This window comes from Brachyhypopomus gauderio, chromosome 4, assembly GCF_052324685.1.
Source record: "Brachyhypopomus gauderio isolate BG-103 chromosome 4, BGAUD_0.2, whole genome shotgun sequence".
Classification (NCBI taxonomy): Eukaryota; Metazoa; Chordata; class Actinopteri; order Gymnotiformes; family Hypopomidae; genus Brachyhypopomus; species Brachyhypopomus gauderio.
In genome coordinates, this window is record NC_135214.1 from 170,001 (window position 1) to 193,559 (window position 23,559).

Below are 23,559 nucleotides of genomic sequence, written 5' to 3' on the forward strand. Positions count from 1 at the left end.
CTTGTCTACACTGAATAACTAACAAAATGCACATTCATAAACACTGCAGTTATGAATGGTGTTTGGGATATGCTTTGCACTTGAGCTACTAAAACAACCTTTAATGCAACATTTTAAGAGGTTTACCTGCTTAAAATGTTGTTAGTCTAAGTATATGGATACCTTGTTTTAAATTATGTACAGAATAATACAGGTTGTTTTTTTTTTCTTTTTAGATATCGTAAACTTCTGTTTAATCAGTACTGTGTAGTCAATATCGCAATAATGATTAGCAAACAATTACTTGTGCATCCATAGAGGTTCCTGATGATGCACACAAAGGGCCCATTGTGAAGAAATGCGGCCCCCAGCGCGGAGGCCTGTGAACACCGGGGCCCCCCCAGCGCGGAGGCCTGTGAACACCGGGGCCTCCCCAGCACGGAGGCCAGTGAACACCGTGGCCCCCCCAGCGTGGAGGCCAGTGAACACCGTGGCCCCCCCAGCACGGAGGCCTGTGAACACCGTGGCCCCCCCAGCACGGAGGCCTGTGAACACCGTGGCCCCCCCAGCACGGAGGCCTGTGAACACCGTGGCCCCCCCAGCACGGGCCTGGCTCCACGTCTGGTGACGGATGGGACGCCAAGCCGCTGAACCCTGGGCAGGTTGTGGGACGGGCACACAGGGACGGGCAGCAGAGATATCGCCTATACGGGTATTTTCCCGGTATCCCATGGAAACATGGTCTTTGAGACGCACTGGAAAGATAGTGAATGTTTGTGCAGCTTGAGTTGTTTTATGGCCACGTTTTGTTTCCGAGTCGCTTTTCTCTGGCCTGAAGAAATGCGTGGACTCCGTTACTAAATGGTGCGGCGATGGGATTTATGAAGATGTACAGACAAGCTCAACTAACGAGCTCTAAAAGGTATGAATTGTTGTGATTGTTTATTGGTACGACTCACTGGTCAGTGATCTGATTCAAAACACAACTGCTTTGTTTTTTCCTGGACAAGTCAAGCAGAAACTGACCTTTTCTAAATCCATCTGGATTTAGAAATCTCAAGACTAACAAGTACTTGAACCATCTTAGCTTAAATCTACAGTCAAACAACAATATAGGGATGAAATTGGCAAATGAATTAGTATTAGTCTGTGCCTAAAACATAGTATGTGGGGTTTCGTTAATAGGAAAGTTTCACGGTTGCAGTTCTGAATCTACAGATTCGTGCAGGGCTCTCTCCTCTCTCTCCCCCACATCTGATGCTGCATCCACACTAGCAGAATGTTTAGAGTAAACACACCCGTGATGAGTTGAAGATACACCCATAAAGGTTCGCGTTAATCATTCGAGGTCCTAAACAGAGACAACACTGATTATCCCAACACCCCTTGATACTTTTATGTTTCTCACTCACACTGGGCCCTTTTTGTCAACATTCCTGCCACTACGAGTCATGCCTTCTAAACCCGTAGTGCATCAGCACTTTGTTGATAAAGATGGAGACGGTGCAGAATTTAGCACATGCGTCTGAGCTAAGAACAAAGCAGGACCAGGCTGATTGTGATGCCAGCTGAAACCAGACTGAAACAAGACACCTATATTCAGTTTCAGCATGGGCCATTTCCACTCGGCAAATAACAGGCAACTGCCATCCCTGTGGAGTCTGGAAAAAGCTAAGGGCCTTCAGTGGAAGAGGTCTGGGGTGGTTCGCCCTCTTGACTGACACGAGACTTACAGGAGCCAGCATATATCACCAACACACAGCCTCGGATCATAAATACTTGAGCATGTGGACATACGCTAGGATAGATACACACACATGAAGCTCTCCGAACTTCTGAAAACCTTCAGGCTTTGAAGCTTTTACTCTGCTATATCCCACAAACCGCCAAATAAGAACAAGTGAGATAAATATCACAAGAACAAGACGCTATTTCCTAATCACTTCATAGGAATCACGAAGAACTAAAAGACTGTTATGACAGAACGGAGACGTTCAGGAGGGATCCTCCCAGTTCTTGGGAGAGCACTGAAGCATCACACCCATGATCCACTTCAGCTCTCCCCCGCGTCCAGCAACAAACCACAGCGCCCACCCCGGGTGCACCGACCCAGGAAAAGGGCCCCCAGGAGCAGCCTGGGACGACAGACAGCCTTACCCCCCACACCCAGTAAATACCACCAGAGGCTCAAAGGAGTCCGACTGGACCCATTTGCCACCCGGCCCGTCACGTGACGTGAGCAGCCATTTGAAACGAACGAGATATCACGGTTGGGAAGGTGGTGCGATATGTACTAGTGCAGGTCTGAGCCGGGTGATTCCATCCTGGATGCGTTACACATTAACACAGGGAGAAGCTCTCTGGTGGCAGGACGACCTCACGTCCTCCACGTCTGCACACGCATGCAAGAAGAAACACAAACAGCATGCAGGGCCCATGCACAACGTGTACACCACCACCAGGGCCCAGCAGATCGGTTTCCAAGGAATTTGATTTACACTTTCACTTTTTTTTCCACAAACTGTCAAACATTTGCAGATGGAAATCATCGGAATTACAACACAGAACTGAGACGTTTGGAAAGCAAACTGAATTTTACGGGGTTGTGAGCTAACTTTGGGTTATTTTCCTCATGACAAAAGTTTCATCTCCAGCCATGTAGATTATAATCATTTTCTAATCTAATTGGTTAATCTACTCCAATATTCCCCACTTTTGTTCTGATGTACAACAGCTTTGCTCTGCCTAAATGACTTTGTGACAATTCAGATGGGAGCTCAACTGTTTTGATGTGCAATAGGCCTGCTAAAGCAAAACTGAAATTTATTTTCCTTATATAAACTCTACAACCCCAATCGCATACACTGCACCAGGGGTTGTCAAGCCAACAGTAACCTTGACTACCAATCCAGGTTCATTCAGGAGTATACTAGCACAACTAACATCATGGCACTTTGCCCCTTTTTATGTCAACAACATGTTGTACTGGTAGACACCTCATGGATGTCAGGCGTGGGAAGAGTTCAATGGCCGTCCAAAAACCGACCGGGGAAAAAAAGAGGCCCGTCAGAGGCTTCAGTGTCACTCAAAAACCCTCCAAGGGTTTTTTTGTTTTCCTTCAAGGACTTTAAAGTGTAAAAGGTGCATGATGATTAATTTCAATAATAAGTTGGATAAACTACAGAGGCCTGAAACTTAAGTATAACTAGGAGGGCAACATGAAACTGTTTCACAACAGCTGCGTTAGTCACCAAATAAAAGCAACCCGACTGGCATAGCAAGAACTCTTTCCATTAACAAACAGACCATTATTAAAGTGAACCTGAAGAATTAAGAGACAGGCGAGTCTGGGGAGGTACGCACGGGTAGGTCCACGCTGACGTCGGTTCCGTCCAGCAGGGACACCCTGCAGGTGATGATGGCCTTGGCGTCTCCAGCTGCAGGGATGTGGGTGGCGGCCCGCTGCGCCTCTCGGTGCCGGACCTTCTCAGCCTGCTTGCGGATGGACCGGCGGCCCAGAGTCCGGCGGAGGAAGCTGAGCATGATTCGGGACCTGTGTGACCTACCTGTAGATCTGGAGGAGAACACGAGGTGTAAAAGGTACCGCTGCAACTCCCAAAAACATCTACGGATCCAGGTGTCGATATGTAGAAGCACAAAAGTGTCCGGTGAGTATTTAGAAGGGAAATAAATCTGTGTACCGGGACTCATATAGGGACACAGGTGGTTATGTAGCTCAACACTGGACACTGATGTTCAGAAACAGCTACAAATTTTAAAAGTCGTTAAAACATTTTTCCACCAAATTCTGTCAAACGAGGCGATTATGTTTCAAGATCAAAATCCCTTCTGCTGATCAGCGATCATAACTAGGATCAATCCACCACATGCGAATGTAAATACAGCTGCTGACAACTATTTTAGTACAGAATACAGATATAATTCATGCATAATCTGGATGCAACCAGCCATCCGCCTGTTCCTAACGGGATTAACGAGATTACAGTAATTTACAACAAAACACAACATGCATATTTACAAACAAGCGCCATATATGGAGACGGTCCGATACATTGTAACTAAAGCTCCGTGAGTCCAGGCGGATCCACTTGTTGGTCCCGAGACAAAGCCACACTTACTAGTGGGTTTGGGGATCCCGGTGAAGATGATGGTCTACCTGCTTCAGAACTCATCAAAAACAACTTTCTGGTGCGAGTTTGCCATGTTTACTGCGCAAATGGACCTAAACACGGTGTTCCTCCGAGAACAAATATAAAGCGAGCTTAATCTCCAAGACCCAAAGATGTAGGAGTTTCTTTTTTCTCCTTCAGGAAGTGACGTTGGTGTATAATCCATGAGAGTGGATTAACATTTAAAGGGCCAGAAACGTTGGGAATGTTTCAGTGTAGGACACAGCAATAATGATAATAATAATAAGAATAGCAATTATTATAATAATAGTAATAATAATAATAATAACAACAACAACAACAATAATAATTTATATAGCGCCTTATTCATTCATGTGACAGTGAAAGTCATTAAGTTATTGAAGTAGTGTTCAGCAGTTTAGGGGCTATTATGTTGAAATATCTGACCCCAGCTTTGACCAGGGCACTTACAGGTTTGGGTGGGGCAGTGAGCAGGACTACAGCAGGTACAATGTTAGCAGGAGAAGCTTCAACTGCATGCAAAGTGGGACAGGTAGCCATTGTAAGTGAAATAAGATATCAGGGCAGGAGATGGTAGATTAGTGGTGTTGATGTGTACACAGATCTGAGTATCACCAGCAAAAGTCCATGACGGCAAAAAATCTGAGAGGAAATATAGTGGTGTTGAAAGTAGAGGGTCAAGTCCTGATCCCTGGGTGATGCCTTATATAACAGCAGTGGTATCAGATTTTAGTCAAGTCCATCTCAGTGTTACACATTGCACAGAAGCTGTACTGAAAAGGCTCAAACAGATTAGTGCTGGTCAAGATTGAATGCATTTAAAAAGTCACGACCCTTTATAACAGCTTAGGTCAAAGGTGACTGTATCTAGACCTGTGATTATGAGAGTGGGAGTGATGGCAGATGTTTTAAGCACTACACGGACATCAGCTGAGGTGAGAGACGTGTTCATGGAATCGTAGGGTCGTAGATAATTGAGGAACTCTTTTTAAGAAGTGTGGTGGGGGCAGGATTGAGCTGACAGGCAAGTGAATTGGATTTGACAAATAATTCAGAGCAGAGAGCAGGTTTAGTACGGGAGAAAGCAGAGAAGATTCATAGTTAAGAGGAATGTTGCTACAGATTAGCCTTGAGAGGAAATGTTGGCAATTTTATTAAGTTTGTCTGAAAAATCTATGTTAGACTTGGACACTGATCAGCAGGGCCAGCAGAAGCAGGCAGTAAAGGGTGTTATGGTACAGGAAATGATTATGGGTTTATATCCTGTACTGTTATTGGCAGATGAAATGTACACTAAACAGGAAGCATTTAAAGCAACTCTATACCTAAGCATGTGATCTGGGAATGCTAACGAATGAACACTCACAATAGCTTCGCAAATACCTTTATTTAAAAGGGACGACAACTCTAAAAGACTTTTAGATAAAACTTTTTTGGTGTTTTGTTGTTCATTTATTTTATGTTTATTTTTGTTTTCATTAATATGTGCTGAAAGTTTTAAATTATGTAGCTAACCTGTTTCTGTGATGATGCAGAGAGTCATAACTATCATGGTCCACACCTCTGTCAGATCGTAGTTTCCCCTCAGGCAGAACTCCAACATGACATGCTGATGCTACAGTGGTGCTGTCTACACTGTACTTAATCCTTTATCACAAGACTCCCCTTTCAACAGAGATGTGTTTGGTTTTGAGCAGCTATAGTAGCTATGGCCTTAGCTAAACTTCCAACTGTCATGAAATTGTCATACTGAACTGCTAAACTGGAATTTGTCTAATTGAATAAGACATTGTTTCTCTCAAAATAGTCTACTATGTTTGTAGTCTTCTGAATAAATCAATGCCACCTTAACCATAACCCTATCTACCCCATTTTTGTCTCTCTCTTTACAGAGGTGGCCAGGTATTTACAAGCCTTTGTTTTTTTACAACACTGCCACCCACTGGGTTCTTCGAGATTTTGATCACCTGTAGAAATCAAGAATGCCCTCTGTGTCTTGGACAGATATAATGTTCTGAACCTGCATGAAGTAAAGGCCAGTTAAATACAGATCATCCAGTTGCCCAGGAGAAGGGTACACTGTGCAGAGGCTCATTTGCATAACCAAATGTATTAATGAGCAAGAAATTAGACTATTTACTTTGATGCTGCGTGGACTTTGGCTTTTCATACCAAAAATGGGGTTCCTATGGGAGGTTTATAGCTACTGTAATGATGCTCTAGCGCTAATGCTGACCACAGTGAAATGCTGAGGAAGTCCTAATAAGAACTGACAGGTTGTATTTCCCTCCCGACATGTGGATGCACGGGGGGGGGGGGGGGGGGGTGTTTACTGAACCACAACACAATCATAAACTAAGTAAATACTTGGCACAAAAGAAGCTAATTTAGCAGGGGTGTCCCAAAGCTCTCCAACAACTTTGAGAGGCAGAGAGTGTTTATTATAACACTAGCATCATACTCTTACTATGTGACCTCAAGCCCGTGTATTTTTATTCAGCACTCATTATCACATTGATTTCAAAGCTTAAATAAATGGGAACTACTTGTTATTGCCTTTGCCAGCAGGGGGTGCCAGAGTTAGATGCAGTGAACCCTGGCTGCCTCACCAGCGTCCTGTGGGTTACGAGAGGAAAACATGAGAGAATAGCCCAAAGATACATTCCACATTTAATGGCTTGAACTTTAATGTGGAAGGAACAGTGGAAAAAAAAATTATGAGGATGAAAAAACAAACATAAAGTCAAGAAACAGAAAACTGTTCAGGAGCATCTTTCTTTTAGGACATACAAATATTGGTGTATAATTAATCAGTGAAGAGGAATTAGAAAGATTAATGGAGGTCTATGGAGCAGGAAGGAAGTGGGGGTGGGGGTGTGCTTGGTTAGGCTCAGAAAGCTTGAGCAAATCCCTTATAAAAATGGCAAATGCCATGTCTATCTACTCTTCTGTTCCTTACATTGTTAGATGAGATCTGGAGAGAAAAGCTACCCACTTCTATTTACACATTAGGTCATTTGCAAATAAAAAAACAATTTAAAATTGAATGCAACATCACACCTTTTTATTTTAAAGATTTTTTAATATACAATATTGTATTCACACTGTCTAGAGTATTTACAAAATTCAACAAGTGGCACAGGTTTTCTTTCTTACAGGTGTCCGTAGGGAACAAAAAAATAGAATGTCAACAAAACTCTATAAATGTTCAATAACACATGTTTGAGGAGCTTTCGTGAACTTCTCTGTTGGAAAGTGCTGTCCTTTATCACAAGGCATGAAACATTACATTTTTCAAAAGTTAATCAGTTTTCCGTTTTGCCTCATCATACCAAACCCTGAAATATTATGCTGGATGGGTTTTGCACGGCCGTCCAGGAGAAGACATTCAATAATCCCCTCCTACATCTCCATCATGCCCGACTCGAGCAAAACAACACCTTTCGGTTATGCATATGGTACCCACTACTAGGGTTTCAAGCTTAGCCATGTACTAATTTCCAGTACTACTAGAGGAATATGCAACAGAACCCACAGGTAACATTTCATGATCTGCAGAGCTGTGCAAGGTTCTCAAGACCTTTATATCCAAAATTGTTTCCTATTGTCCAGCGGTTTCCTCGGTAAGTCGTGACGGACCTGAATATGCAGCATGCCAAAGAGGGCGTGAGACAGAGCCGACGGAAGGAGACATGGACATTTGATGTAGGCAAAGCTCATAAAATGCTGACTGTTGTGTACAAATATATATTAGCATATTTAGTTTGAACCAGGCTCTCTAAAATTAGGCTAGGCTAAGTAAACATAAGGAAAAGTTAACCGAAAAGGTCAACTTGCTATCCTGACCTATATGCTGCACTAGAGCATTTAGCTGAAATGCCTAAGGCCAGGTTGGGGGGGGGGGGGGGGGGAGACGACACACGTCAACACAGCATGACTGGGGCTACACGTGCACGCATCCATTCCCATAAAATACCACAATAACACAGAGAGGGAGACTCGGAGTATGAACAAGCTGGCACGCCCGCTGGCGTGCGTAGATGCTAGTGCACGTAGATGCTAGTGCACGCTCACGCTCCCTCACAAACACATCATCCGCCCTCTCTCCCTTTCTCTGGTCGTGCAGTGCTGAGTCTTGGCCATGATCTCACTCTCCTACAGGCTCAGAGAGAGCACCACCCACTAGGCCGTGCTGACACTGCACCACCCATCACAGGAACATATGTGAACTCCCAGTTACACACCACAAATGGAAAGGTCTCTCTCATATATATATATATATATATATATATATATATATATATATATATATATATGGTGTGTGTATAAAAACACCCTTTGTACAAAACCAATATAAGCAAAAACCTGGTTCCTACTCCCATGATGTTCAATTTAGCATGTAATGCACCAACTGGACATTATACTCGTATTCTGTATAAAAGTGCTCACATACAAAATTGCCTGCAGCGAGGAGAGAGTGAACTACACCCCTGGATGGATTATGAGCTTTAAAGTGGAATCCATTTATTTCAAGAGAACGCTTAATTCCTTACATTCCTTATGGGCCGTCTTACTTTTACAGGTGTTGCACACGACACGGAGAAAAGGGGGGGGGCAAGGTGAATAATCTTACATCAGGAAGATCTGAAAGTATAAATAATATCCCCTGGCAAATGTCAATAGAGGTTTGTCTGTAGAAATACAGCTTGTATGATGACATCCTGTCTGTCTTTTTGAGCTGAGGCGTTCTGAGAAAGTTCATATGGTGGTAGCAGTGGCAGTATAAATCCATTAATCCTGAACATGCTGTCAAGATGGAAATCATTTGTTTCAATCAACTCATCAGGTCTGAGAATTGTTAAGTAGAATGACAAAACCTCCCTGGTCAGACTGACCAAGGTGAGGATGACTACAGAAAGCTGTGGTGATTATGGGATGTGAATTACCTGCAACTCGGAAGAGGCACAAATGGAGAGACTAATGCATGTCCACGCCCCCCACCTACTATAGTACTAAAGATCCAGTTAAGTAAGCACTACGCACCGTGCCTTGTAAAAGTTGCTTAGTGATGTGTGGTAATCCTGCCTTAACACTTCATCAAGACAAGCATAAAAAAAAAAAATGAAAAAAAAAAAAAGACTGCAAGCACGGTCACGGTCACGGACACACACACACACACACACACACACACACACACACACACACACACACACACACACACACACACACACAACTCAAAGTGCTCTAGGTTTCTTGGCGACTGCATGGATTTCAATAAAAAGCAAAGAAATTAATAAATAAAAATAATCATCTGCACTCCCCAAAAAACCAAAAAAACTCCAAAACCAAACCAAACCACCACAACAATTTGGGGGGGGGGGGGGGGGAGTAGTAACAACATAAATCCAGCTAAAGGAACTGTTAACTCTAAAGGAATAAGGAACACAAATCAATTTATAAAATGCATTTTTGTTCAACAGACAGGGCTCGGCATTAAAACTAGAGCACAATAAATACCCTTAAAAAAAAAAAAAAAAGACATTTGTTCACCTGCAGCACAGGTCTGTTCCTGACCACTGGGCACATCTCTCCGTTCATTCTTTACCCATTAGCACGGCCAGCACATAATATTAAAATAATAATAAAAATAAAGGAAAGAAAGACGCCCCCCCCCCCCCCCCCCCCCCCCCAGACTGGCTCTCTGCACTCACATATGGCACTACAGCAAACTCCACTATTTATCAGCATACATATATATATTTTTCAAATCCTGGGTGCAGAAAAGTCTCTACAAGTACCAAATTCACCTTTATTTGATGTTAAGTTTTTGTCTTTTGTCCTCCCACTCCTCGATGCTTGGCCAATAGTCCCTTTGCCAGCATAAAGTGCAATAGTGCTTGATTTATGTCCTATGTGTGTTTCTGGCTCAAGAGTTTGTTTTTTCTCCATTGTTTTTGGTGTGTTCCTAAGGGTTTTGCACAGTGCCTTGAAAAAGTTTGCAGTACTGAACACCCTCTTTGTGTTGCTTAATGTTAATTAACCCTCTTTGTGTTGCTTAATGTTAATTAACCTAATTTGACCTAAATGTCCATGTTTATTTTTTTTTTTATCTAAAAGGCATTGCACACCAATTAGAAAAAGAAAATTAAGCTTACAACAACTATAACAAAATAAATAAAATAATAATCATAATAATAATAATAATAGAACTGTAGCTTGGTATTTGAATAATTATAGTAAATTCCAAGTTTCTCTTCTTTTGCTATGACAATGTGAAAAGCTTTACCCCTGCACCCACTAGAGAATGAAGTCATGGTAGTAAAGTCTCTGATTGTAATGTGTATGTGGGGTGCATCCAGAGTGCAACACTTTCTCAAGGCCTTGAATATCCGTAAGTAGAGCCCCAGCGCTCATCGGTGAAGTTGGTGGCGTTTGCTTTAGTCTGGCTTGGGTGGTGTGGGATTGACTGCTTTCACCGGCCTTTCCTCGTAGACCTTCAGAATGGCCTCACACACAAATTTGAACTGGCTCTGAGAAGAGAGGAAAAAAAAGACAAAATGTCAAACATATATGATATACAAGCATATGTAATGGTACAGCGTAGGACTACACTGAATGAGCTGCCATGTGTTAAGACTGCATATGTATCTGCCAAGGGATTGAGAGGAAATCAGTAAGTGTGTGTGTGTATATATAAGTGTTTGTGTGTGTATGTGTGTGTGTGTGTGCGTGTGTGTATGTGTGCGCGTGTATAAGTGTGTGTGCGTGGTGTATAATTGAGTGTGTGTGTGTATATATACACAAGTATGTGTGCGTGTGTATATATAAGTGTGTGTGTGTGTGTGTGTGTATATATAAGTGTGTGTGCGTGTGTGTGTGCGTGTGTGTGTGTGTGTGTGTATATAAGTGTGTGTGTGTGTATATAAGTGTGTGTGTGTGTGTGTATATAAGTGTGTGTGTATATAAGTGTGTGTGTATATAAGTGTGTGTGTGTGTGTATATGTGTGTGTGTGTGTGTATATGTGTGTGTGTGTGTGTATATAAGTGTGTGTGTGTATATAAGTGTGTGTGTATATAAGTGTGTGTGTGTGTATATAAGTGTGTGTGTGTGTGTATATAAGTGTGTGTGTATAAGTGTGTGTGTATAAGTGTGTGTGTGTATATAAGTGTGTGTGTGTATATAAGTGTGTGTGTGTATATAAGTGTGTGTGTGTGTATACAAGTGTGTGTGTGTGTATATAAGTGTGTGTGTGTATATAAGTGTGTGTGTGTATATAAGTGTGTGTGTGTATATAAGTGTGTGTGTGTATATAAGTGTGTGTGTGTGTGTGTGTGTGTGTGTGTATATAAGTGTGTGTGTGTGTATATAAGTGTGTGTGTGTATACAAGTGTGTGTGTGTATATAAGTGTGTGCGCGCGTGTAGTGGGCGGTAGGTGTACATGTATGTCATCATGCTGTTCTATTTCCTGTGCTGGTAGACCTGACCAGCATATCGTTCCCTCTTCCTGTGTAATTAGCCTGTAGCTTGACTCTCAGCCCCAGGGCAGGAAGCTTTCATTAAAGCCGTTACGCAACGTAACCAAATTAGAGCGGCTGATAGAGCCGTGAAACCCCGGCCAGACCCGTCTACACTACACCACCGCACACTGTGACTCATCCACCCCTGTTCTGGGTCCCGGGCCTCTGGGAAGTGGCTGATGTAGCCCGCGTGATTTCTGCTAGGTGCAACTGACACGTCACCCCTTAACGCTGAACATGGTGGGAGGGGCCAGTTGGGAATCAGGACTCACAGGGGTCTGGATCATCATCGCCCGCTGGTCCCGCATGGTCCTCACAATGTCTAACGGATACACCGGCTGACTGCACTCCATTAAACACATCGCTGTCTCCATGGTGATGAGAACTCCCGTCCGGCCAATCCCAGCGCTGGGCAGAGAGAGGAGGGAGAGGAGAAAAGAGAGAGGAAGACAGAGAGGGGGAGGGAGCACAGGGATGAGTGACTGGAGATTTCTGTTGAGTCCCAGGGGTTCAGTAGTGACTATGGTCTAAAAACAACAATAAAATGCTGGAATTTATGGTGATCTGATGAGATGCCAAGCCCATTAAATACAGAGCTGGTCTAGTATGAGTCAGTGTAGAGTGGCGTATGAGAGACAAGACCAGGCACAGTAGTGCTGGCAAACGTGGATCTGAAAACAGCACCTCTGGGTTTAACTCAATGTGTCCTCCACCTCTAATGCCACCATCTTGATAAAGATACTGGAGCTCCGTTTGGATCCGTCAAAACCACAATTCACCTGCAGTGCACCACAACGGGCTCGTCTTTTCCCGCTCTTTTACTCCGGACCAGAGCCACAAAGTCCAAGAAGTCTGTCGAGTCATCGGGTACTCCATGGTCAGGCCAGGCCAGGTACTGGATCTGTGTAAGACCCCTGCTCTCTTCCGTCTGAGGTAACGAAACAAAAAACACCTTTGAGGCGCCCGTGTTTAGGTTTTAGTTTGGACGTAGTGTGTGTGTGCTATTGAAAATGTACCTCGGTGTGCGTGAGGGTCATCTCCCGAACCAAGAATGCAGAATTTCCTTCCTCAGTTTGACAGGAAACTTGGAATCCACCGTAGGTGGCAGTTCCTGAGGGATTGGGCCAGTACTGATGACATTTCACCTGAACCAAGGAAGTATCGGTTAGAAGAGAATACGGACTCAGAAAAACAAACCAACCAACCAACCAAAAAGAAAAAAAAAAACAAACAAACAATGAATCAAAGAAGCTAAACTTCATCATACCCTGCCTCTCTCCACCTGAGTGGTGAGCATTACCACCATCGAGGAGCCCTGCTCCCAGGTCATCTCCCAGAAGTCAGTGCACGTGTTGGGTAGTGGCCCTTGGCAGGCGATATAGCGATTGATGATACTAGAAGCAGGAATTTCCATCTGAAAATTTACCAGCCAAAGACTAACTCAGAAATGCAAGTCTATGGTAATCACTATAAAGATGCACATGTATGTAGAAAAATGTAAAAAAATAAATAACGAGCTCACATTTATGTAATTTGCATTGATATAGTCATCTGAGCCTTTCAAGATGACGCGTGTGGCATCGTCTAAACAAGAAGGTAATGGAACAGTTTAAACAGAAGAGTCACAGCCCAAGATGAATTAAAAAGGAACCTTTAAAATGTGGTGATACTCACAGGGTGAGATGTCTCTGTAGCGGTTTTTGGAAATGTTTTGAGGTAATTTGGCACATGACATTGTCATCCCAGGCCTTTTGCGGTAAAGTTGCTTTAAAGAAAAATAAAAATAAAGTTTAAATCTCCCAAAGCCTAAATTAACTATATGTTTGTTCTTCTAACATATGTATGTATTTCTTTTATTCCCGGGTCTTCTCTGATAATTTGATTAAAGTACAAATCTATACATGACTCAAGGAGAGAAAAAAATATCTAAGAATGTCTGATAGTTCTGTATTAAGAGATATTTCAGAAACTGAATTTCTTTTAGGAATTTCTTTTAGATTTTAGGAAACCAGTAAGAAAATTAATAACATTATCTTTTTGTACAAAGAAATTCTGCATATTATGAGAACGAATTACAGAGCCAAGTAAGATGTGAATACAGAAATAACCCAAGTATTAGGCTAATCCATGAGTACTGACTGAATTAAGCATGATCACAGATGTTCCAAGGAAAAGACGACAAAAAATGGTTGTGAGACTCGAAGCACAAACACTGTGTGGGCGAAGCACAGACACTGTGTGGGCGAAGCACAGACACTATGTGGGCGAAGCACAGACACTATGTTTTTGAAGCACAGACACTATGTGGGTGAAGCACAGACTCTATCTGGGCGAAGCACAGACACTATGTGGGCGAAGCACAGACACTATGTGGGTGAAGCACAGACACTATGTGGGCGAAGCACAGACACTATGTGGGCGAAGCACAGACACTATGTGGGCGAAGCACAGACTCTATGTGGGTGAAGCACAGACTCTATCTGGGTGAAGCACAGACACTATGTGGGCGAAGCACAGACACTATGTGGGTGAAGCACAGACACTATGTGGGCGAAGCACAGACACTATGTGGGCGAAGCACAGACACTATGTGGGCGAAGCACAGACACTATGTGGGTGAAGCACAGACTCTATCTGGGTGAAGCACAGACACTATGTGGGCGAAGCACAGACACTATGTGGGCGAAGCACAGACACTATGTGGGTGAAGCACAGACACTATGTGGGTGAAGCACAGACACTATGTGGGCGAAGCACAGACACTATGTGGGCGAAGCACAGACACTATGTTTTTGAAGCACAGACACTATGTGGGCGAAGCACAGACACTATGTGGGCGAAGCACAGACACTATGTGGGTGAAGCACAGACACTATGTGGGTGAAGCACAGACACTATGTGGGTGAAGCACAGACACTATGTTTTTGAAGCACAGACACTATGTTTTTGAAGCACAGACACTATGTGGGTGAAGCACAGACACTATGTTTTTGAAGCACAGACACTATGTTTTTGAAGCACAGACACTATGTGGGCGAAGCACAGACTCTATCTGGGTGAAGCACAGACACTATGTGGGCGAAGCACAGACACTATGTGGGCGAAGCACAGACACTATGTGGGCGAAGCACAGACACTATGTTTTTGAAGCACAGACACTATGTGGGTGAAGCACAGACTCTATCTGGGCGAAGCACAGACACTATGTGGGCGAAGCACAGACACTATGTGGGCGAAGCACAGACACTATGTGGGCGAAGCACAGACACTATGTGGGCGAAGCACAGACATTACTCATTTGGTTCCACTTTAAGCAGCAGGTTCATTTGACCTCTCCGTCTCTTCTAATGCCCATATTAGATGATCATTTAACCCCCACCCCTCCACCCGACAGGGTACAGCGTGTCATATATGACATCAGAGGGGAAGTCAATCTATCTTTGATCTTCACCTCTTTGGAGATTTGCTCTGTTGTTCATGGATGTTAATTTGCCTTCGCCACATCTATTGTGTTGTGTTCATGCTACATGCTCCCCAGTTTCCTCCCAGACAACCACAGGACAATCTACTGACTCTAGAACCGTTTAAGAAACATCTCACAACTCCTGGCCCTAGACACACACTCCCTCAGTGAAACTAGAAATACCTGGGAACACGAGCTGGGCTTTGACTTCAGGAACCAATGATGAGACAAAGTCATTAGCAGGACACGTTTAAGTCCATGTTTAAGTCCACATACGATTCCAGGTTCAACAGAGAGTTCACCACTAAGATTTCTGAAGCTTCTGGTTAGCTGACGTTTAGACACGCAGGCATATGTTCACACGCACACACACACACGCACGCACGCGCCATGCACGCACACGCACGCACGCACACACACGCACGCACGCATACACAAAGTCTGTTTGATTAAACACAGGAAGTAATAGGAAGTTCTTGTAGATATGACCACATCCTTATAAACTCCTTGACTGCTTACATGACCCTTAAGAGGTTTAAAGCTTAAAGCAACACTGTAGCACATTTCAGCCCGTTACAACACCAGTAACTCCCCATAAGATCTTGACAAATGTCAATGTCTATATTCTGGCATCTGTTACTGTAAAACTGGCATTAAAACCCCCATGTTCTTCCCTTTATGTACTATAGTGATAATGCTCTATAATGTCGTACATAGCTGCTTCCCTTTTAACGTAGTTTTACATCTTCATTCGTTAAAACGTTTTCAACCTTCTTTGTACATCAGCGTCCACGTAAAGGGCTGAGGAATTACAGCTCACACAGAAGTTCGGAACGGCTCTCCAAAACCTTCCTAAACGAAGCAGCAAACGCTTCAGACATTTTGCTCGTTATGGATGCAAACACCGCACTACGTTAACTTGTGCGCTAAATTACAAACAGGAAACCCCCTCCACTTCAGCCCAAACCCCCACCACCTCCATCCCCGTCTGCTTCAGCACACAGACGTCTTGCCCCCTCGCGGAGCGGAGATCCACACTGGAGCTCTTTCAAGAGTCTGGCGTACTGCCCACACTGCTCGACCTCCCAGCATCAGACCTTCTGGCTGAACCGTCGCCCATGAAGACTCACATCAAACTGGGCCAGCAGAGCTCCACCGCTGAGACCCTCCTTGAGCTGCTGGACGGACTCGGTGCAGGCGTCCTGGTCCACCTGGGAGGGGTCCGTTGGGGATTTCGCGGGGATGTACTGGAAGTCTGGCTCCGACTCCAGCTTCTCCTCCACCACTTCATATATAGCTGCAGAGTGGAAGTTAAAACACGAGTGGGTGACTGGACTCAAAACGTGTGAAGCACACCAACAAAACCACCAAGGAACGTCCTAACAAATAAACTCCCATCATCAGAACGTTGTGTATTTAGAGAGAAAGATGCAAACAGGCAATGTAATGCATGTAGAACAACCTCATGTTCAGGCACAAGCTACCAAAACTACCATTATGAAACATATAGCTAAAATAACCATATGAAGAGAATAGATATGAATGCATACTTATTGCATTACCATAGAAGATATAGTAAATAAGAACACCTACAAATCCCTTGCACAAATCCTACAATAATCAGACACGTTTGCTCCTGGAGAACACCAGAAGCCCGACGGTGGTGGACCGATGACCCGGGCTGGGCCCTCACCGTTGGGCCTGACCAGCAGGATCAGCTCCCCCGAGTGGCTCTCGCAGCTGGCCCTGATGAACATGACCACCTGGTCGTGGGTGTGCTCCGAAATGTCTCGGCCGTTTATCAGCACCACCTGGTCACCCTCGTTGAGGCGGGGCACGCACATGTCGGCCTGGGGAGACGGAGGGCGCGGTGAGGTCGCGGGGCGGAAACACGCTGCGCCAAAATCGAACGAGACGAGCAAGAGCGTGGGCCTTCGCACACCACAGCCTGGTGTGGCAAACCCAGAAGGTTCTTGGAGGGTTTGAATGAGCAGATCGTGAACATGTCTACAGACCAACTCACTGTCCAGGGTTTTATGTCCATTACAAAGATCACGTTCCTGAGACAAAAGAAACGATTATGGCCTTTCCTAGTAACGACGCCTTTAACAGCGAACCTTATATTCATGGAGCAGCTGTTGAAACGGTTCATCTAAGAACTGTTCTTGACAATAATCTTAAGTGAGAAGGCAGAAGCAGAATCTTTTAAGGAACTGAAGGTTACACATTCAGAACTCTGACTAATACTTACCGACGTGCCCGGGGCCACCCGAGACACAATAATGGGCATCTTCTGGTCAGAACCCCCCTTAGGAAACAAGCAGAAGACACTCAACGGTTATGCCTTCCACACTCTTCAGTTTAAAACTATTAGCCATAAACTCTCTTTTTTGGGGCCAATTATTTTGTCAATAAAAAAGTCTTACTGTAACGTTGAATCCAAATCTTCCATTTTCATCTGGCTTCATCTTGATCAGGACCAGATTGTCGTGAGGAACAACCCCGTTGGGCTGAGGAAAAGAACCAACATGAGTTCAGACAAACACACAACACTCAAACACCATTATTTATGCAGGTTCCTTAAATATATTAACTACGGCCACTGACGCACGTTATATCAAAGTCTAATTTCCACAGCTCAGGAAAACATATTGCTTCAATATGCCTTCGATACTTTACAATGTCACAATGAAACTTAATTAGATGCACAGAAATGCACGAACAGCACAGCTAACCATTTTATTACGCCGTGTGAGGGGAACCACATTACAGGAGCACTGTAGCATGGAGGGGAAGTCAAACTACCCAGTTGTGTGCCAGCCCACTTTTATAACAGGAACTCTTACAATCAGGCCTGACTCAGGGCCAGACACCAGCCTGGGTAAAGGTCAGGGGCCAGCCGGGGTAAGGGCCAGGGGCCAGCCGGGGTAAAGGTCAGGGGCCAGCCTGGGTAAGGGCCAGGGGCCAGCCTGGGTAAGGGCCAGGGGCCACCGAAGTGTGTGCGGTGTGCACATGACGTACCGTTGCCTTGTCTGCTGCCACGGGAACGTCGTACAGCTCGTTGACATGGTTGTCCAGATCCTGTTGAGAGTGGGACAGAATAAGCTGGCTCAGGTTCTTCCTGGACTGTTTTGGGGGCAAGGCGGGGGGTGGCCCGTCCACACCCTCCGGAGACCTGCATGGAAACCGCAAACAAACAAACAGACAAGTTAATGAAAGAGACTCTGTTTCATTAGTTTGGATATCATCCCCCCCCGGCTTGACCTACTGTATCTCTCCTCCACCTCCACAGAACATAAAGGCCTTTGTGCTAGTGCGGGTCACACTGGGACGTCTTTGTTAACTTCGCTGCTTCCTTCCACTGATGCAAACATGCAGACACCTTCCCGGGTCCCCGCTGCACGGCCCACTGAGCTACGCTACATCTCTACCACGCGCAGACACAGCGGAACTGCTGCGGTGGAGCTCAGGGTGGAGGCAGATTCGGCTACACCTCAGTGGCAGTCGGAGTCCGAGCAGACGCCCATCGCTGGTGCGCCCCCTGGGAGGCCACTTAACCCAAAGCTGCTTCATCTGCTGTCCCGGGAGCTGGACGGAGCGTGTCACTACGGACACGCACTCCCCGTGCTTATAAGAGTGCCAAGATCACTCCCCCTACACGTGTGCTGGAGGTCACGCCACGCCAGAAATAAGCCACGCTTAACAGCCTTATATAACATTATATTGCAATACTGCATGACCCAAGATATGCATACTGGGTTGATTCTTGTTACCGCTGTAAAACTCAATCTAAGCTTTAAAACTGTTCACAGCGTGGGAGAGCTCTATGGTAAGAGGTGTGGCCTTTATCCTTTTGTTTCATCACGACGCTTCACGTAGAGGGCCAGTGTCCTTACACACGCGCAGGCAGCCACACGCCCCCACGGAGGGAGCGTACGTGTGCGCGCCCATCTGCAGGCCCGGCCAGAGGGAGCAGGTGGTTTGGTCGTCCTGAGGAGCAGCGTGAGAGGAATGAGCCTCCTCAGGGGCAGGGGGGGGGGGGGGGGGGGGGGGGTGAGAGAGTGGGCGTGGGGGCTGTGTGCTTTACTTAGCCTGCCCGACCTCTGAGAGCATGCAGGGGAAACGCTCCATTCTATCGATGGAGATTAGACAACAACAGGCAACAGCAGAGCATCTAAACACAACGAAATGAATCCCGTATTTGTGGAAATGGAGGATCTACTGAAGCACTTTGGAAACGGTCTGATGATTATCTGTTAAAAGGGGGTAATGGGATAATGTAAAGTTTTCCACAGCTGAACATATATTTTCAGATCCAGCAATCCATCTACTCCACAGACAGGGAGGCCGTCACTAAGAAGACAGACGGGCGGCGGTGAAGGTGGATTTATTCCTCTACTCAAAAACAACTGCGCCATGAGAATACCTGCCAATGTCGTTAGGACGGAGTGTGCAGGCCTAGAGACTCTGGAAGAGTAAGAGGGAGCGTGGAGGAGCGTGGTGTGTTTCCCCCCCCAAACCAAAGCAACACGCAGGCTCTCTGCAGGCAGTAAGCGCCTTTTACAGCAGCTGTGGATGGGTGCAGTTTCCATTCGAGACTCTTTAATGATACTGACGGAGGGCGTGAACTGTAATCGCGAGCCACAGACACAACAAAACGGAGGTTTTATTTATGCAATAGTAAAAACAGACAGCACGAGGCGGTGAGGGAGCTCGGCTGACCGCGTGCGCGGAGAGTGCTGGCTCAGGGGTTCTCTTCCCCCCTTTTAAACTCACACTGCAGACCACAAAGGCCAGGGCCGCGGTGGAAGGCAGCAGTCTCCAAACGTTCGTCCATAAAACCCTTTCAGAAGTTCAGTCGGTGCAGTGCACAACCGACCTTCAGACATCTCACAGCTGCGGCCGGAAGGGCTGTGTGTGTGTGCTGGAGGATGTTATTTATTGCACTTTTAAATATTTGATCCTTTTAACTGATTACCCTGGGGGTCATTACGTTCTGACCGCCGTTTCAGAGATAACCATATTTAGTGAACTGCGCGCCACGCAACAAGACACGGTTATAGGCGCAGCAGTCGGCGACCGACGCTTCCGTTTGTGCTGGTGACGTCGCCAATTTTTCTCTTCGCTCCGCGGTATCGTCGGGGCTCACCGTGCAACCAGAGAAGGTGCTCTGCACGTGTGAAAACAAAGCGCTGGTGTGGAGCCCCTGTTGGTGGATCTGTAGACGAGCTGGTGTGTGGACGGGACACTCACGGCGTGGAATCCAGGCTGATGCTGTTGGCCTGCGTGGACGAGGCCGACTTGGAGACCTGGTGGTTGGTGAAGGCAGGAAGACTGGGCGAGCCGTGGATGATGCGCTCCGCCAAGTGACCCATGGAAGACGGCCGTGGACGCTGACCCTCTTGCTCAAACAGAGAATTCTTACTGCGGGATTGCAAAAGAAAAATGGTGGCGTTGACCCAATTCACCTTTGACTTACTAAAATCAGACATGCAATGCACGGAGCAAAGGAGAAAACACAGATGGAGATGAAAGGTGAGGAGGAATATTGACTACCATTTTATTTCAACATTACTCAATATTTATGTCTTTCAGCTGTCCTTCCCAAGACTAGTGTCCTCCTCTAGCAGTGTCTCTTCACTACAGATACTGCTGCTCTCTGCTGGTCTACTTCCACCACTCTCCTCATGGTCTGCTCTCCAAGTTCAACTCCGAGCTTATTTTCTAAAGGCTTTCCCGTTACTTAGTGCCGATTCTTAATCCCGCACTCTGTGGCCAACTTCTTTGGTGCATAAGGTACAGTTGATTGGTGTAAGAGTGCAGAGCGCCACCCACTGGTTGGGGGTCCCAGGAGGCGAGCGCGTGGGCAGGCTCTGGGTCTCCAGCCTCTCCTCGGACACGGAGTTCCTGCTCACCGCCTCCCAGTCCGTCACATCCATCAACTTCCTGATCAGTGGTTTGCTGGGAGACCTAAGTGGACACAACACACATTCATGATGAAGCAAACGACATCACACAGGAGAACGGTCACCAAACCATCCGACAGCAACACACACACACACACACGGGACAAAAGGAAGTGGCAGCATTAAAGCTACAAACACTTTTAACCTTACTAGAGTTTTAAGTTATTCTACGTATTTGTATAGCAACGTGTCCTTAACAGTTTGGTCATAAAAAAATAAGACTGGAGATCGTGTACTGTCTTGCAAAAAGCAACTTCCTTTCTTAGCTCTATAAATGGTTTATTGTTAGAAGATCTTACATCAATAGATTAGTATTGGTAAAGTCTGGCATATTTCAAATATGCTTCCATCCAATTACCGTTATTATTAAACACAACAATAATTCCTACAAATCCATAGTGGCCTGTTTGGAGAGACGATAGACCTACACTACAGAAACCACAAATTTCCATGTTAAAACTGTCATTTCAGCAAGGCATCTCACTGTGCTGCCAACACCTTTAACAGCAAATCAGCACAGTTATGTCTGAGTGAGTTGGTGCTTATTTCAACCCAGCGCTGATCAATGGGTTGTTTCTTCACATCAGTGCTGGATGATCGATCAGTTACTTCACACCGGTGCTTTTTTAAACATGGCACGAGTAATGCACCTCGTAGGGTTCATGTGGAAGGTTTGATCAGACACGGTTTGATCAGACACGGTTTGATCAGACATTACCTGGCAAACACCCGGTCTTTGACTCCCCTCTCCTTGCCATACTGCACAGACTGAGCTTCTGTCCTGCCACTGAGAAGGACCACAAACGTTCATCAGATCACGTCTACTCAACATTTTACACACAATCCATTCCCATCATGCACAAGTGATGATTTCCACAACATTGAATAAGGGTGTTTTTCTTCCACCGTGTTCAATAAAGCGGGCTTGACCGGATCAAACTATCCGCGACACCTTCGGATCCCGTTATACCGGCCGGGGAAATTCCTCACCGGTAGCGGAACTTGGACCCAAGACGAAAGTAGTGCGCAAAGAAGTTCTTCTCCGGCGGCACGGGCCGGTCCAGCCGAAAAAAGGTGTGGTGCTCCACACACGTCTTCCAGAGGTTCTTGCAGGCTCTGTAGTTGACCATGTTGAAGCCCAGAAGCGTCTCGCGCGTCTCATTCTGAAAAAGACGGAGACGGGGGTCTTCAGCTCTTCAGCGTTCATACAGCAGGCCTTTCAATACGGCACGACAGAGTCGGCATCGCACGCAACCCGGCCGCATACTTCTGAGATGCTGTGTGAATTACAGAGCATTACGTAGCGTAACCGATCAAGCCAGGCCTGGGGGGGGGGTGTAGCACGGAGCTAGCTTAACACGGCCAGAGTTTCTTGAAGAAAACTGGATTCACTAAACTGAACATGCCTCGTTAGAATTAATTGTTTCCCTGAAGGCAGCGTGCTCATGTTTCAAAGACAAATGACACAGATTACCTAGGGCCTTAACCCATGCTGTTATTACATTTGCTTAAACTGCTTGCAAATACTTTTGCTAATACTTTCTTTTATTTAAAAGAAAAAAAGAAAAAAGTGTTCATAGGAAAATATCATATTACTAAATAATAATTAAAAATATATATAAAAGGTCAGTTACATTGGGCTTTAGAAGGACAAAAATCCCTCTAAAATGTCTGCATGTGGCCCATATGGATTTACACAGTGTGGTTTATAACTGACACGGGAGGAAGAGTCATGTGTAGCTACGTCATACTGTGGTTTATAACTGATGGGAGCAGGAATCATGCGTAGAAAGGTCATAGGTTTGAGAGACTCGTTCTACTGCTACTCATTAAAAAAAAGTACGAAAGAAAAGGACAAAAGGACAATGACCATAACAAAGAAAAAGATGAGGAAAAATCGCGAGAGTCCTCCGCTATAAGCAAATGTTGGAGATGTTTTCGGCTCTGACTGGAAAACAATCAGATCGTTCTCACTTTCTTCAAGCTGAAACACAACCTGCCCTGGAGTCTGATAGCTGGGGAGTGAGTGTTGCCATAGTGATTCACCTAGTGGTCACATATTGAGCATATCTGATACTGATCTAAGGTAAACCCAAAATTAACTCATCAAGTCCATATTATTCATCTCAGGTGATAGAAAAGCCTACATCAAAAGTACTGAGGTCAAAGATGCAAACTGAAGACAGACTCTCTCATACCTTATTTAGCACTCCACCTGAGATCTATAGACCTCCCACCCTGTCTGGACAGAACCAACCAACGGCCCAGAAGACGGACCGTGCGGCCTACGCACCAGCCTCAGACTAACGCAGCAGGTACACCATCGCACGGCCCTGCGTCTGCTCCACGGAGGACACAACCCTACGCTCTGGCGTGACCTCTACAGCCACGGCTCTGGCGTGACCTCTACAGCCACGGCTCTGGCGTGACCTCTACAGCCACGGCTCTGGCGTGACCTCT

At 45.5% G+C, this 23,559-nt stretch overlaps 2 protein-coding genes across 3 annotated transcripts in view; both read right to left on the minus strand.

The window, feature by feature from the left end:
• epb41l5 (erythrocyte membrane protein band 4.1 like 5) overlaps positions 1-4,293 on the minus strand; it is a 29,384-nt gene extending 25,091 nt beyond the window's left edge. The window contains exons 1-2 of the mRNA XM_077001296.1: positions 4,119-4,293; positions 3,343-3,553 (exon numbers count right to left, since the gene is read on the minus strand). Of these exons, the coding sequence (XP_076857411.1) occupies positions 3,343-3,522 (180 nt within the window). The 5' untranslated portion in view covers positions 3,523-3,553; positions 4,119-4,293. The remainder of the gene's footprint in view (positions 1-3,342; positions 3,554-4,118) is intronic.
• A 5,874-nt stretch (positions 4,294-10,167) lies between these two features.
• ptpn4a (protein tyrosine phosphatase non-receptor type 4a) overlaps positions 10,168-23,559 on the minus strand; it is a 35,255-nt gene continuing 21,863 nt past the window's right edge. For both annotated transcript variants that reach the window (XM_077001297.1, XM_077001298.1), the window contains exons 12-27: positions 22,090-22,262; positions 21,818-21,886; positions 20,969-21,103; positions 20,387-20,557; positions 18,155-18,308; positions 17,560-17,643; positions 17,385-17,441; positions 16,827-16,983; positions 16,264-16,430; positions 13,345-13,435; positions 13,193-13,254; positions 12,938-13,084; positions 12,687-12,815; positions 12,450-12,598; positions 11,943-12,078; positions 10,168-10,681 (exon numbers count right to left, since the gene is read on the minus strand). In XM_077001297.1, coding sequence (XP_076857412.1) covers positions 10,589-10,681; positions 11,943-12,078; positions 12,450-12,598; positions 12,687-12,815; positions 12,938-13,084; positions 13,193-13,254; positions 13,345-13,435; positions 16,264-16,430; positions 16,827-16,983; positions 17,385-17,441; positions 17,560-17,643; positions 18,155-18,308; positions 20,387-20,557; positions 20,969-21,103; positions 21,818-21,886; positions 22,090-22,262 — 1,974 coding nt within the window. In that variant the 3' untranslated portion in view covers positions 10,168-10,588. The remainder of the gene's footprint in view (positions 10,682-11,942; positions 12,079-12,449; positions 12,599-12,686; positions 12,816-12,937; positions 13,085-13,192; positions 13,255-13,344; positions 13,436-16,263; positions 16,431-16,826; positions 16,984-17,384; positions 17,442-17,559; positions 17,644-18,154; positions 18,309-20,386; positions 20,558-20,968; positions 21,104-21,817; positions 21,887-22,089; positions 22,263-23,559) is intronic.